At 35.6% G+C, this 17,576-nt stretch overlaps 1 protein-coding gene across 1 annotated transcript in view; it reads right to left on the bottom strand.

The window, feature by feature from the left end:
* Positions 1-14,713: 14,713 nt before the first annotated feature.
* LOC137618651 (uncharacterized) overlaps positions 14,714-17,576 on the bottom strand; it is a 2,876-nt gene continuing 13 nt past the window's right edge. Inside the window, exons 1-3 of the mRNA XM_068348782.1 lie at positions 17,412-17,576; positions 15,630-16,105; positions 14,714-15,274 (exon numbers count right to left, since the gene is read on the bottom strand). The exon at positions 17,412-17,576 is cut by the window's right edge and continues 13 nt beyond it. Coding sequence (XP_068204883.1) covers positions 14,714-15,274; positions 15,630-16,105; positions 17,412-17,576 — 1,202 coding nt within the window. The remainder of the gene's footprint in view (positions 15,275-15,629; positions 16,106-17,411) is intronic.

Here is a 17,576-nt window from a genome sequence, read left to right as displayed (position 1 = left end):
TATATATATATATATATATATATATATATATATATATATATGTATATATATACTTTTAATTTAGGTCGTGTGTCCTGAGGAAACACTTACTGTCTGTCCTAAGTAAGTATATTCATTAACAATCTCCAGAAGCTCGTCCATAACTCGTATTTATTCCTGCTGCATTTTCATTGAACTTTATCTGAGTTTCACTCATATTCATGTTCAGTCCAATATTTCTGCTTTCTTTATTCAAATCTTTTATCTTCTTTTGTAATTCCTCCCACAATTGTAATCTGCAAATCTTAAGTTGCTACGGTATACCCCATAAATATTTATTTCAACATGTTCCCAATCTAAATTCTTAAAAACTTCTTCTCGACACACTGCAAATAATTTAGAAGATATGGAGTCTCCCTGTCTAACTCCTTTCTCAATCGGAATTTTCTCACTATCTTCATGTAGATTTGGGATTGCTGTACTTCCTGTATAGATATCTTCGAGTGCTCTAGTATAAGATTCTTCTATTCTTTGTTTTTGAAGGGCATGAATTTCTGCTGATGTTTTAACAGAATCAAATGCTTTCTAATAGTCTATAAATGCCATACATAGTGGTTTGTCATAGTCTGTTGATTTCTTCATTAGCTGGTTAATTACATGGAAATGTTCAGTTGTTAAATATCCACTTTTAAAGGCTGGCTGCTCTCTTGGTTGATTAATGTCTAGCTGTCTTTCTCTCCAGCCTAATACGATATTTATAAATGCTTCGTATATTACGGAGAATAAACTTATTGGGTGGTAATTTTTCAGGCCTTTGTGGCTTCCTTTTTGCGAATTAGTATAATGATAAAGTTTTTCCATGCTGTAGGTATAGAGCTTTCTCGCAGACATTTGGTGTAGAGTTCAGCCAGTTTTACTACTATGAAATCTCCTTCATCTATCATTAAATCAATTGTTAGGGCATCTTCTTCTGATTCTTTGCCTATTTTCGTGCCTTTTATCCCTTTCTTCGCTTCTCCTACCGGTCCAGGTGTGTCATTATTTCTATTGGTGAAGTTATATCTCATATTACTATTGTATAGCTAATTGTATCATTCCATCTCTATTGTGGATAATAGTTCCATTTTCAACTTTTAAAGCATAAATCTGTTAGCGCCCTGTTAAATATCTATTTTTCATGAGCTTGATGCTATATTTATCATCATTATTACTTGCTAAGCTACAACCCTAGTTGGAAAAGCAAGATTCTATAAGCCCAGGGGCTCTAACAGGGAAAACAGCACTGTGAGGAAAGAAAAAAATAGTAAGAAAATTGATTAACAATTAAAATGAGATATTTAAGAATGGTAACAACAATTGAAATAAATATTTCATATGTAAATTATAAAAACTTCAACGAAATAGGAGAAAGAGAAATATGATAGAATGCTGTGCCCAAATGTACCCTTAAGCAAGAGAACTTTAACCCAAGACAGCGGAAGACAGACGCTATGGCACTGCTCAAGACTACAGAACAATGGTTTGATTTTGGGGTGCCCTTCTCCTAGAAGAGTTGCTTATCATACCTACAGAGTCTCTTCTACCCTTATCAAGAGGAAAGTGGCCACTGAACAAATACATTGCCGTAGTCAACTTCTTGAGTGAAGAAGAATTGTTAGGTACTCTCAGTGTTGAGAGGTGTATGAGGACAGAGGAGAATGTGTAAAGAATAGGCCAGACTATTCGGTGTATGTATGAGTAAATGGAAAATGAACCGTAACCAGAGAGAAGGAGCCTATGTAATATTGTCTGACCTGTTAAAGGACTCAATAACTCTCTAGCGGTAGTACTTCAACGGGTGGCTGTTGCCCTGGCCAACCTACTATATATACATATATATATATATATATATATATATATATATATATATATATATATATATATATATATATATATATATATATATATATATATATATACATACATATATATATATATATATATATATATATATATATATATATATATATATATATATATATATATGATAGTGAATAAATTAGTTATGGATATTCATATGAATTCCTTTTACGAGTAAATTTCTAAAAAAACCTAGGCTTTCGCTGTCCAAAATTTACAGTATTGTTACTTCGATCCAACTGACTTATCTTAGTGATTGTAAAGTATGTATATAAAATAATGACCCTGAAATGAACACCATACTGTTCGTTTGCTATTTTCTTAATTTTCTTGAATTTTTACCCTGGCCCAACGCTAGGGTCCGTAAGGCCATTCAGTGTTTAAGTGAATTTGGAGGAAATACATGAATATTCTCTATACTTTATAGATTATTTACTTCAACCTATCTATTTCTGAATGACTCTTCCTGCTACCCTGCTTCGTTTTTATTTTCTTTTTACATTTCCCAACTCCTTTCGATTTTACTTTAATCCACTGCCTTTTTTTTCTCATCCTTCAACGGTTTCTTTGTGTAGCCATGGTTGAAAGCTTTTGCAGAGCGAGTGACCATAAACGACATTAAAACAGTACCATGGCCTTCCTTTTTCACCTTGAATTGAATATCCTATCTAATTCAGACTCCAAAGGGATCCATCACAATTCAGCGTCTGTACGCATGAAATTTAAAGAACAGATGGAAAAGTTCAGAGATTTATTATACATTATTTGCAAGAAGGCCAATGCACAACAGATGGCAGGGGAACAAAAAACCAAGCTTTACATTATCTTCATATCAAACCTTGACCTCGAGGACCATGGAAAGAAAAAGAAAACTATATAGTTTTCCAGATGTACAAAAATTCAGGTGATGTCTTGCATAGCGACACGAATTAACGCTCTAGATATATTTACTGATAAGGTTTTTACATCAATTCTGGCTTAACATTTTATGAAAACAGTTTAAGGAAAATATCTCAAGGCCAAACTGAAAATAGTGTCTATTTCTCTGATGAGAACGATGGTTGGCATTTTTAGCCAAACCTCAGGCTGGGGTTCAGGAGGATAATTCAAAGGCCTTAATGTCAATCATGAGTAACACAGGCAAACATAATTTATCACTTTAATGAAATGTCCGGGGAAAATTGCTGTCTGAAATACGATAGTTAACACGAAAATCTTTCTAGTTAAATTGCAAACATAAAAAAGCAAGAATAATATTAAATTTTGGACTCACATCTTGAATTGTCAGATATAACATTGAATTTCTTATTCTAGATCTTGTATTAATTTCTGGGTCCTTTGCTCAGTTAGCTCATATGGCACGTTCCATAAGATCCCGTAAGTCTCATCATGATTTGTAGGGTAATCGCATCTTTCCAAAATACACCATCTGCCTCGCAGTATTAGAGACATGCACTGAAGTCGAACAATCTTCCTCTATATTTCGTTAAGTTGGATTTTCTAGATATTATCATCTTTTTTTCTTTTTTTCTCTTTTTTTTTTTTCAAATTATATAATGATCTCTGCGGTCATGTAGCTGATACGTTGGAAGCTCAAAAGTTTAAACTGTATGAGATGTTTGTCTGCATGAAACAAATGGTGTTAACCACATATCTCAACGTGCATGTCAAAAATCAAAGGATAGGAAACTAATGAAATTATACTGGGTAAGTCCATCTTCCATAAAGAAAAAAGAAAAAAAAAATACTGATGCTGAGAAAAATGAAATTTGCAAATTAAGAAAAATGAATGAATATATAAAACATATCTGTCCACTGCTCACGCCCTATTTGTTATTTTTGTGGACCTGTCATTTTTTTTTTTTAAATCCAACACAATATCTGAAATAGATATTCTATTTTTGATGAGGTAATGAATTCTACACTGAATGTTCCAGAAGAGGAATGCTTGCATCATGTTAATATTTCAAGATATCATTATCGATTTTTGTGGTAACATTCATTATGTAATAAAAGAAAATGATATAATTGACACTAATAACGATAATGGTAATAACTATGATAATGATGATTTTAGGTATGACTGTTATTTTTGTTATCATTATCATTATCAAATAATAAAAATTAATGGGGATAAAAGAATAATAACATTGACAGTCCGTACAACAACTACTAATACTACTACTACTACTACTGTTGATGATAATAATAATAATAATAATCATACAAATATTATTATTATTATCATTATTATTACTAATAATAATAATAATAATAATAATAATAATAATAATAATAATAATAATAATAATAATAATAAACATATCTATCATTTTTACTGTCATTATTAACATTATCATCAATATTTTAACAACAATAATGAACGTAAAACAAAAACAGAAATATTCTACCAAGGGTGTTCCAAAGTTTATACTTCTGAGTTGGAAGATAAATAATCATTAATGGAAAGTATTTCTTCAGTGTATAAAATATACAAATAGTTAGTATATTTCTAGGAATTCCGAAGGGATATATCTACGAGAATTCCAGATCCTTCGTCAACTGCTTGTTCTTGGGGTTTCTTAGTTTTTTCCACGATACATTTCTGAGCAGAGCAATGCTTATCTTCTGGCAGGGGAAGGCAGATTAAAGATTGGAATTTGGAGGGAGCCTGGGCTGTATTTATAATCTGGGTGAGCTAGCTGTCATGGTTTATATCTTCCTATTAATTGTCACTCCCAGGATCTGTGCTGTAAGTAGCGGAGGCCCTTATGAGCCAGGCAAGTTGTTGTCTCGCTAAACAGAGTTTATTTATTTATTTATTTATTCTTTTTTTTGTCTATGGGTAGAGCTTTGAATCAGGCCTGATTGCAGGTGCTGCGTCTCTGGGCTAGAATAATAGCAATTATATCTTCATTTTTATGGGAATTATCTATTGAGCACTGATTGGTTTTGTCGCTTACTAGGGCTAGGGAAACTGTTGTCTAGCTGACTCTGTGCAGGAGCCTTGCCATCTTGATGCTCTTGTTAAATTTAATTAGACAAAGCCACTGAATATCATGTGCATACACAATTGTATTAGTATAATTTAGAATCACCTTCATAGTAATATTGAGCGCTTTTGTATCTAGAAGCTATTCTCATCTTTAGAGAGAAACATTCTCATCTTGAGAAATAAAAAGCCTTCACATCACAAAGAGATGTTTTTTTTTTTTCTGCACACAAGTAAACAATAGATTCAACAAGAACAGCAGGAAGCCCAGCCACTTGCTTACAGTTGGCTAGTCAAAAATTGACTTGTCCCAAAAAGTGTAGGAGTCAAAGAGTCCCTGAGAAATAATTCAAGTTAAAACAAAGATCCAACTGGCCTTATTACAACCCTCAGTAACCATTGGTGGCAGTAGAATCGGAATGTATAAATATTGGCCTAATGTGATTCATAGCGTTATATCGAAAGCTATGATTTTTTTTTTTATAAAGCACAAAGAAGTTTAGTGTCTGATTAAATGAAATGTAAATAAGACTCAAGTTGATATGAGGAAAAACAAAACGAAATCCCAGTTATAGGCGCGTTTACCATTGGTTACTTGTTATTACTTATTTCAATAACCAAGGTATGAGAATTAGGTGGAGTCACTCCCGAGGAGATTAAATTTTGTTATTGATAATTTATATATATATATATATATATATATATATATATATATATATATATATATATATATATATATATATATATATATATATATATATATATATACATACATATATATATATATGTATATATATATGTATATATATATATATATATATATATATATATATATATATATATATATATATATATATATATATATACACAAAATGTTGAATAAGTCGTATCTTTTTTTTTTTTTAATTTTCCTTGTTGACGAACAAATGTAACTATCAATATATGTTTTTTATAATATTTCAGAAAGGAATTCTGATTATTCTTTGACGTTTCAGTTTTAAGATTTCAGATTTATCTATCTATCTATCTATCTATCTATACACACACACACACACACACATATATATATATATATATATATATATATATATATATACATATATATATATATATATATATATATATATATATATATATATATATACGTCATCATCATCATCATCATCATCATCAACCTCTATATCTATTGACGCAATCGGCCTCCGTTAGATTTTGTCAGTCGTCTCTATCATGAGCTTTTGATTCAATACCTCCACATTCATGATCTCCAACGTCACGTTTCATAGTCCTCAGCTATGAAGGCCTGGGCCTTCCAACTCTTCTAGTGCCTTGGGGAGGCGAATCGTGTTCTGCCATTCAACCCCCAATATTCTTCTGAGAATTCTGTTCTCACATCTGCAAAATCTGTTGGATATTGTTTCATGCCATACCATGAATCATGTTCATATAATTTAGTAACAACGATCACATTAAACTGATATATAGCCTGTCTTTCATATGCAATTTCAGGTAATTTGATTTTCAAATTTTACTCAACCTAGCCATTGTCTTATTTGCTTTTTTTCAATCTTTCACCAAACTCCAATTCCAAAGACCCTGTATTGGAGATCATCGTTCTTAAGTATTTGAATGATTCTGCCTCATTAATCCTTTCTCCTTCTAATGATATTTAATCCTCCATTGCATATTCCGTTCTCATCATATCTGTATTTCTTCTAATTTCTTAGCACAATCTCATTTGGTATTTCATGTATTCTAGTGAGCAAGCTTTGCATATCCTGTGATGTTCTGCTAATTTCCTATTACCAACCCAGTCCAATCATTCTCCACCGTCCCCAACTGTTCTACACATTACAAAATTCATGAGGAGAATAAGCAACATAGGTGACAACACATTCCCTTGTAGTGCTCCACTATTCACTGGAATCTCATTTAACAGGGTTCCACTAACATTAACTTTGCACTTGCTATGCTCACGAACACACACACACACACACACACACACACACACACATATATATATATATATATATATATATATATATATATATATATATAGCAAATGCAACTCCAGTTCATCAGTGTTACTCTGGCTCATTTAGGAACGATCTTTATTATTTGAAAATAGGTAGTTTTGTTATTAATGTGAGAAGCTGACTTTATCTAAGAGGTGGATTTGCACCAAAATATCACTTCCCTTGGTATTCTATCGTAAGCCTTCCCTAAACCTACAAAAGCAATGACAGCATCGGTATCGTGCAAGATGTTTTCCTGATGTTCACCGTTTGCGATAACCTTCGTGTAGCTTGCACTTTAGGATATGGAATAGTTTTCCTGCCCGAGAAAATATGATATGAAATCAATTCAGGAAAAACAAGAAATGTGAAATCGTTCTCATTTGGTAATTGATTGCTGTTCAACAATGTTTATCCCTTCAAAGTGTGGTAAAGGATACCAGTTAGCCAAGACTTGTTTGAAATTGCCCTGTTACTGGCTCAATTTTCATTCCTTTAAGGATATTGTAGAACGAAAACATTTCATAGATTAAAATCTAAGTACCCAGCTTTACATAAATCTGTTGTTTCAAGAGAACAATGAATTTGAATAACTTTCAAATTTTACTATTACAGATAACTCGGGCTTCAACTTCTTTGCCCGAGTCAGGTGCGAGTGAACGAGATCGAGAGAAGGTTAATAACCAACGATATTTTTTTGACTTAGGGCACCTCTAAATCGACCATAAGACACTGAACGACTATATATGAAGTGCTACCAGTCATAAAAAACAGTGCCCGAACTAGTGGCTGCCAATACATATTTGAAGACAGTCTCATCAGAAATTGAAACAGCATGCAAAATTACAAATACACGTCATTTTAGATAATCTAATGCTCGGTCAACGCCCGAGTGTTGGAGTCATCATACACACACACAGACACACACACATATACATACATACATATATATATATATATATATATATATATATATATATATATATATATATATATATATATATATGTGAAAATCAATTCAATATCGTGTTCAAAAAGAAATAAATCTACCTGAAACTTGGGATCGAACCCTAGCTCCTTTAAATGAAAGGCCAGGTCGCTTTCAACCATGCCGCCAGAGGCTCTAAAAGAGGTCGAAACCTAACTGCTACCTCCAATTCAGGATTTACCTGGTGAAACATCAGTCTCTTACCAGCGAGTTTTCCCCGACTTCCTGGCCCACTAGGTGACACAATTGATAGCTTTTTAGTTGGAATTACCCTTAATGAGTCAATATGGATGAAAATCAACACAATATCGTGTTCAAATAAAAATAACTTTCCACCTCATACTTGGGATCGAACCCTAGCCCCTTCAAATGAAAGGGCAGGTTGCTTTGAACCATCTTTTCAAAGGCTCTCTCTTGATCTTCTCTCCCTAACAGGGTCCTCCCAAGCCCTCCTCACTCCCTCCCCACCATTCATCATCAACACGTGCCCACACCATCCTAGTCGTGATACTCTTATCTCTAATCTTTAATACGCACATAATTTGGATTTTATTTTCAAAACAACTTCTCGTATTCATATTTCATTCAACTGGATGCTAAACTTCTCTGTGCTTTATCAAAGTAAATCATAATAACTTTCGATATAACGCTTTAAAAGCAGAAAGTTAATTTACACATCACGTTAGACCAATGCTGATGCACTTGGATCCTACTGCCACCATTCAATATCATGTTGAGAGCCCTAGATGTTTCTACAGAGAGTCTTTTTTATTCTTTTAATAAGCAATTATTCTGCCTAACTTTGACCAGTCACTAGGGAAATACCTTTTTGGGTTTAATCACAGGTAAAAAGGATGAAAATAATTGGAATGAATTATACTAACTGGCAACTTCTCGAGAGGATTCGTGGCAGAAATTCTACTTTCAGAATATTCTTCTCTCAAAGATCACTGTGTTCCCTCAAAGCCTGCGACTACGGCTGATGCTGGGGACCCTGGGACTGGGGTAATGGCCACTGACTGGCAACTGGGATATTAGGGAATATTCCCCCCATTAGTAAGACATGGCTAGTAATTCATAAGTTGGTATATAATGTTATGTTTGTGTCGTTGGTCGAAACTGAAGCCAAAGATGAAGTAGAGTGCGAATGGTCGGACCATAAATGCTAAAATCAGAACTACCAACCACATCCAACTTATCTATTGTATGTAGGTGCTTACATGGTTGATCATGTTTAATGTTACAGAGTTTTCCCTTAATAGTCTATTGATATTTACATAATTGTATGCATCTCTAATAGAATAATTGATAATATTCTATGATATTGAATAAGTATTTTCACATTGCTCGAAATATACATAGTTAATGCTGGTAATCTTATGCTGAACGAAAATTTCAAATTATTCCTGTTCTATTGTAAAGAAATATCTTTATGCATTTCGTATATTTCTGTTTGCACTGAAAAGTACATTATGGCTTTTGTTTACTTTGGTGGTGGTTGGAAATATGGGCATTTGTTTAATGGTAATTTGTTTTCTGGTTATAGGATAATTTGCGACTTTGTTTACTATTGAGCCTAAATAGTTCTTGAAACTGACTGTTTGACAGTTAGATATCCACTCACTCTGCCTTTTGAGTATTTAAATTCAGTGGTCCAGAATCCAGGGCAGAGGCAGTTTCCAGTAGGACAGATTTTCAGCGGGAGAGAGTCAGGATTCCAGTCCAGAGACCAGCACAGAAAGCAGTCCGGAGCGGAGTGGCACCAGACCTGAGATTTTCTGACATTTTTTTTTACCCTGGAGTTTTCAAGTGTCATGGAGCGATAAACTCCACCTAGGCTGAGTGATAGGATTTCATGTTCGGAGATAAGCAACACGAGTAACTGGACTTATCATCTGACCACGAAAGACCAGGCTCTAAAGAAACGTAAGTCAGTTGAGAGACCTTATGCAGGCTCAATAGGATTGATCTGTTTTTTAGATATAATTTACGCTTATTATAGTTTAAATTATGGTCGCCAACACGTCGAAAAAATTAAAGTAAAGGATTTTATCATTACAATTACCAATATACTTGTGCCTTTGGTTTATAAACCAGTAGAGTTTAATTTTGACTAAGATTAACTACGGACGTAATTCAAATATATTTTTTTCCTATTTAGTAACGAGTGTTCATTTACGAAATTTACGTTTTCACGAAGCTAGCTTGCTGAATTTCTTTCCCTTCTCGTTAAATTTGTCGATTAATGTCTTACGTTAAATTGATTCTTTTCAAGAGGTGTATATTCTTTATTATTTTAGGTCTTTTACATATGGTAAATGAGTTACTGTGGAGAGGAAGTGGTGCATACATCCGAAGACAGCTTTTTGGGTGATTTCCTCTCAAGTCGAGAAACAGCAGTTCAACATGTATAATTTCACTTATTAAACTTGTTTTTTTTTTTTTTTTTTTGTCAATTCATAATTTTTACCATATGGTGCCCGAACAGGGACCTGTTGGTTATTTGCTAGTTGTTGCCGTTTCTTCGTCCTTTGTTTTCTTATCCGCTTGGCCATTCGAAACTGTTTCGGGGATTTAGGGTTGTTTTGAACAACTGGTTACTTTTAGTTAGAGGTCTTAACGACTTTTCATTGTGCCCTTTGAGCAGTTTTCTGTCAGGAGGTCTAAACAATCCCTTTAATGGCCATTTTCCGGACAAGGGCTTGCCAAGTACTAAAAGGAGTACAGGTAAAATACAAGGCTACTTAAAACTTTCCTGTTTTTAGATTATATTTAGATTCTCACTTTACTTAGGTATTGCTGGTTTTTTATACTATTTGGGCTAATTGGGTTTGATTATGCGTATAAACTTTGTATAAAGTTTGCTTTTAAAGACTAGTTCCGTCTGGGGTTATAGCACCACGTGTCTGACCCCATTTTAATGATTTGCCATTGCAAAAGAGCTCTAGTGTAGAGCAAGAATATTTTGATTACCATTTTCCATTTCTTTGTTTCTTTGATTAATTTTAATTATTTGCTTTCCTTTTTTTGCCAGGATTAAGCTGTCCAATTTAACGTTATAATTTTTTTCTACAATAAAGTACTTTGATTAGGTTATCCACATTCGTACTTCTAATCTCTTTATTTGATTGATTATGTTTGTAATATAAATATTTAATCTCAGGATAGCATACCTGAGATTCTGAAAGGAGTGAGTTATCTAAATAACTTAAGGGTATTAGTGAGTTAGCGAGCAACTTATTATCCATTCCCAGTACTGCGAAGGTAAAGATCCTTATTTTCAACTGTACTTTGATACATCCTTGTTCCCATCCATTACCATTGTCTCCATTCATAACATAAAATTTCTGACCACCAGATGGAGCCAAACCAGAGAGTTAGAATGGGATAGCTTTAAAACTAACAAAGCTAAGATCATTATGATGATGATGATCATCATCATCTCCTCCTACGTATATTTATTAGTGTGCTACTGTTATTAACACACATTGAGTATGTGTTGTTTGAGATGTTGAGTCTTGAATTAAAGTCCAGCATTGTAACTTTAAAATGGTTTATTCTCTAAAAACAACAGTGTTAAACATCTCCATCACTGGAGTATAGCTGGTTTGGTCGGATGACCAATTCAGGTGAAGTATAGATAAGAACTGGCTAAAATATCGATATCACAGATATCGTATGTTTAGTTGTCTCAGCATTTAAACACAATATGTAAACTTTACATTCGTCTAGGAAGACACCTGCATCCGGTGACGACACAATCTTTCACACGATATGCATTTGTGTTTATGCTTCAGAAAAATTTTACATTGCTGAGGGATGCAAAATACATCCTGTTATGATTTTATCTGACTACAGCAAATCTCACGCTATCTGCTTCTTCCACAATGACATATTACGTCATGTGTTTTAAACATGTAATAACTAACTATTACATATTAATGCAAAGTGCTTCCATTACATTTCACCAGTCGTCTCTATCATGAGCTTTTAATTCAATACTTCTTCATTCATTTTCTCCTAGATCACGCTTCATAGTCCTCAGCAATGTAAACCTGTCTTCCAACTCTAGTGCCTTATGCAGCCCAGATAAACGTTTGGTAAATCAATCTCCCTTGGCGAGTGTGAATAGCATTCCCAAACTATCTACCCCTCATCATGATCTCATACACATATGGCACTAGATAAATCTCTCATATAGTTTCAGTTATAACCCTGTCCTACCATTTAACTCCCAATATCTTTCTAAAGGCTTTGTTCTCAAATCTGCTAAATCAATTGGAGGTTGTTTCATTGTTATACCATGACTCATGTCCATATTGTAACACTGATCTCACTAAACTGATATATAGTCTAATTTTATATATAATTTCAGGTGATTTAAATTTCTAAATTTTACTTAACCTAGCCTTTGTCTAATTTGCTTTTTTTCAAACTTTCATTAAATTCCAATTTTAAAGACCCTGTATTGGAGATGAGGGCTCCTAGATGCCGAAGTGATTCTACTTCATTAATCCTTTCGCCTTCCAATGATATTTCATCTTCCATTGCATACTCCGTTCTCATCATCTCTGTCTTTCTTCTATTTATCTTCAGCCCAACCTCTTGGGATATTTTATGCATTCTGGTAATCAAGCATTGCAAATCCTGTGGTGTTCTGCTGATAAGGACAGCATTATCAGCATACTCTAGGTCTGATAATTTCCTATTACCAATCCAGTCAAATATTTTTCAACCATCTGCGAATGTTGTACGCATTACAAAACCCAAAGCTAAATTAGGCCATCGAATTAATTCTTTTTCCTGCGTGGAGTTTTTAGGCCTGTGGACAGAGAACACTTTTTTATCAAGAGTGAAGGTTTGTGAACTGCGTCACCAAAGTTTTTACCAGGGTGTTTGTACCCATGAGTGTTAGTGATCCTATCCTTCCCTGTTGACCTTTGTTGCGTGTTGTAATGAGACATTCTTTGAGCAACAAGTTCCCAGTCAACAATAAAAAATAGATAATTCTCCATATATATATATATATATATATATATATATATATATGTATATGTATATGTATATGTATATATATATATATATATATATATATATATATATATATGTATATGTATATGTATATATATTTATGTATATATATATATATGTATATATATTTATGTATATATATACACATATATATATGTATATATATATGTATATATATATATATATAATATATATAATATATATATATATATATATATATATATATATATGTATATATATATGTATATGTATATATATTTATGTATATATGTATATATATTTATGTATATATATATGTATATATATTTATGTATATATATACACATATATATATATATATATGTATATATATATATATATATATATATATATGTATATAAATATATATATATATATATATATATATATATATATATATATATATATATATATATATATATATATATATATATATATATATGTATATATATGTATATATATATATATATATATATATATATATATATATATATATATATATATATATATATGAATCTAAAGCTAGGCAGGATCAGTGAATGATAGTCAGCGTGGTTTCGTATCTCCGTAACAACTGATTTACAGCGGAAGGAAAATATACAGATAGCCCGTGGCGTAGACAGTGACGTCACTTATGTGGGCAGGGCTACAAGCAGTCTCATCTTAATATATCTAACATCTCTCCCAAAAGATGTTACGAGGAGGGTAATATTTTCAAAACTTATAAATGACAATATCAACAGCAGACATAAGAAAGGAATGCTCAACACTTCTAAAGAAAAACATCAGACATGTATGTTAAATCATAAGCGTAATAATTAATGGTAACATTAGGATGACACAGAGAGAGAGAGAGAGAGAGAGAGAGAGAGAGAGAGAGAGAGAGAGAGAGAGCATTAACATAACATCAAGCGAAACAATGATTACATTTGCATCGTAAGATTTGCACTGAAATTGAGTTGTGAAAGCAATGTCAACATAAAATCTGATACAGAATATAATTTTGCAAATATTAAAGCAATACACGTCTGAGTGCAGTAAAACAAAACAAAAAATACTTTCATTTTATAAATACAGAATCAAAGCAAAGATAATTATACATAATCGTTCATCCAGACAGGGGCCTCTCTCTTCCTTGGAGGCCGTGCCTCTGGCCCTGATGGAGGAGACTTAGGCGCATGAGCCACTTCGTCGTCGGTAAGAGTGGATCCTTTTGTCTCACTGACGGGCAGTTCAATGACCTTGAGGTGTCTTCTGTTTCATATCGACGGACGCCCACTACCATCTATTCTTTCGATGTGCTGCCTATGAGGTCGTTGCTCAACTATGATTCCCAGCCTGTCCCAGGCCTTGGTCATCTGGTTTTGAAACCTAACGTGCTTGCCTGGCTTTAGAGGCGTTAGCCTTCTGTCAGTGACGCTTTCAATTATCTTCTCATTTTTCTGTCATCTGAAGTTCTCTTTTTCTAATGGATTGTCTCCAGTGGTGTCCTATCATATAGTTGAGTTTTGCGGTCAGTACACCATCGTGTAGCTGTTACTCTCAGTTGCCAATTGTGCCGGATATTTATTTATACCCATTAAGGGCATGTTCAGGTATTGTAGCATGGCCAATGATACCTTGTTGTTATCGAGGCTTCCAGTCCTGCTGATACTTGTTTTAATTATCCTCTTTGTGGAATTAACTGCGGCCTCGGCTCTCCCATCTCCTGTAGAAGATCATCATCTCTTCGCTCACCATGTTGGTGCCACCATCAGTAGGTGCTCCCCATCGAGTAAAGTAGTGCCTAAGTTATGTCATGACCTTTGCAGATGAGGTGCCATTAGGGAAGTGGGCTTTTTCTAGCCAGCCTGTAAGCCTGTCACAATATGCCATATACATGTGTCCTTCAAGCTGAAACAGGTCCATGACAGTCTGTTGGAATGGATACTCTGGGGCAGGGGTCATTTTCATGACTTCGGTAGGCAGTGATGGTGTGTGGGCCTCACACAATGTACACCCTGAACGATGATGCTGAAGGTCACCCTCGATGCCCGGCCAATAGACTGAATGTCTTGCTCTTCTCACCATTATATTTAGACCTTGATGTCCAGCATGGAGGTTGGCGGTTATCTGATGGCGGAGCCCTTCGGGAATGACAAGGCAGATGCAGTTGTCGTTGAAGCAGTATGTGACCAGGTTGCCAGATATGGATAGAGATTCTCTGATGCCGTAGAAGGTCCTCAAACATGCAACTTTTTGAGATTTCTTCGGGTTCCAGTCCCCTTCAGTCACTCGAGCGAGTAGTAGCTGATATGCTGGTTCGTCTATGGCTGCCTCTTCAACAGTTTTCTCGTCTATGGTACACTGCTCCTGTAGGTTTTCATGATTGTTGACACCATAGCAATCGTTAATTATTCATTGAAGCTCTTATCCTGTCTATCTGGTGCCGTCCTTAAGGCAGGGAATCGAGAGAGGAAGTCAGCTGCATGATTTCTCTTGCCTGGTAGGTATTTAACATTGAAATTATACAATATTTTTTTTTTCTTTAATCTAAATAGTCTGGGGTTAGTAATATCGCTGAGACTTCTATTGCCTCAGGCAGCTCAATATGAATAATCGGGCCTTTTTTAAGCACCAGGCCACCGCAGGGGCTTCCCTCTCACAGCTGCATACCCAGACTCGGTGGGTGTGAGGAAACGACTGCCACGAAGCACTATTCTCCAACCATCTCTACAACAGAAGGGGTTTCGACGGAAGTACAACTGCAATATTGTTCGAGGATGACAAAGCCCTCACCCTCCTTACTCCAGTCAGTGACTGCAACAGTCGGTCGCAGCTTGTTGTAGTAGGTGAGGCTGTCCTTGGCCAACTTGCAGACGATGTCATGCACTTGACGAAACTTCTCTTGAAGGTGCTCATTCCAATAGACCTGTTTGCCTGAGAGCTTCTTCAGCAGGTAAATAAAGTGGGTCATGATTTGCACTGTTGTCAGGAAGGGGACCAGCTGATTGACAAAACCATAACATGACCTGATGTCAGATATTGTGGGCTTTTGGGGCATAGAAAAACTTTTGATGGCAGATAAACAATCTTCTGAAAGCTTGAAGGAGTCCCAACAGGCGTCGAACCCCACGAATTCCACTTCTTTCTTGTAGAACTTGAATTTTTCTGGTTTAAAAGTGAGGCCTTTATATGCACAGACTGCAAGGAAGTCATATACATGCCAAAAGGCGCCTTCTACACTTGAATCATAAAGAAGTGTGTCGTCCACATGGCATCATCGAAACGGCGTGTACATGTGCCATAGGCAGAATAATGTCCTATTGGTTTCCTTCGGTATTGGTACCTGCCTTAAGGTGTGATGAATGTGGTTAGGGATATGGTTTCCTTGTCCAGTTATACCTGGTAAAATCCCCAATAGGCGTCAGCCACAGTCTTGTATGAGCAAAGGGGAATTCTAGATACCATATCGAAGGGCGTAGGGGTATGGTACGTCTCCCTTCTACAACTTGCGTTGAGTTTTTGATAGTCAACCATACCCCTTGGTTGCCCCAATTTCTTGGCCACAACCACCATACGTGAGCACCCTTCTGTGGCTCTCCAGGGGGAACTCTTTTTAAGACCCCTCTCTTGACGACATCCTCCAACAGGGCTTTCACCTCCTTTTCCCAGTGCTTAGGTACTGACGCAGGTGTGTGGCAGGCATAAGGAACTGCGCCAGGTAATAAGTGGATACGGTGGGGTTCCCCATCCATTACCGGGAGAGGGTTCTTTCTCGGTGTTGAAAGTCGTACTTGAAAAATGGGCTAATAACCAGTTTTCTAATCTGTTAATATTTTCCTCATTAAGGAGAAATGGAATGGCTGACAGTCTTGCAGGTTGATCGGTTGCTTCAGCTAATGTATGGGTTGCACTTGGTGCTGTGGGTGCTTAGTCCGTGAATGGGAGTGGGGGGGGGGGGTTGGAAACGTTTTTGGCACAAAACCAAGTTTCTTGCAAGCATCCAGGGATAAATAGAAATCAATGGAGGACTTTACAAAGTATATTTCCTGGGTTTTGGGCCTCCCTTCATATTCTATGGTAAAAGAGGTCGACCCTAAACACTTCAGATGTAGGTTGGGAAAGTCTTGCAATCCTCCCTTCAACCTCAACTTAGCTGGTTTTATGTTCATCGTTGAAAGAATAGCGGGTCCCGCAACACAAACCTGGGCCCCAGTGTCTGTTACCACTCGTACACAGGACCACTCTCCCAAGTTGGTCAAGCATACATTGACATGAACTGTGGGTTGTGGGGATGGTCCATTTCGCAACCTTGCCTCTGAAACTATGGCAACCACGATAACTGCACCCGCCATGCCCAACTCCGCTGCCAGACCGCAAACGTTATTCCTGGCGCTCCGCCCTCTTCAACATTTCTTCAGGTGACCAGTTTTCCTGCATCCATGACATGTCATTTTTCTTGCGGGACATGAGGAATACCCAGGGGTATGAGGAGTACCACAATTACCACTGAGGTGCGATTGGACTTTTACAGGGGTGCTCCTGTCACAATTACTAAGGGCAGCTGCCATCTCCATCTTGGGTTCCTCCTCAAGCACACCGGCAGCAGCTGCTCTAGGGGAGCTGCTAAAACATGCCCTATCACGAAGGGCATCGTCACGGGCGGCCCCGA

This window comes from Palaemon carinicauda, chromosome 2 (genome assembly GCF_036898095.1).
Source record: "Palaemon carinicauda isolate YSFRI2023 chromosome 2, ASM3689809v2, whole genome shotgun sequence".
NCBI lineage: Eukaryota > Metazoa > Arthropoda > Malacostraca > Decapoda > Palaemonidae > Palaemon > Palaemon carinicauda.
Note: the sequence above shows the minus strand (reverse complement) of the source record. Positions and strands in the feature narration are given on the sequence as shown.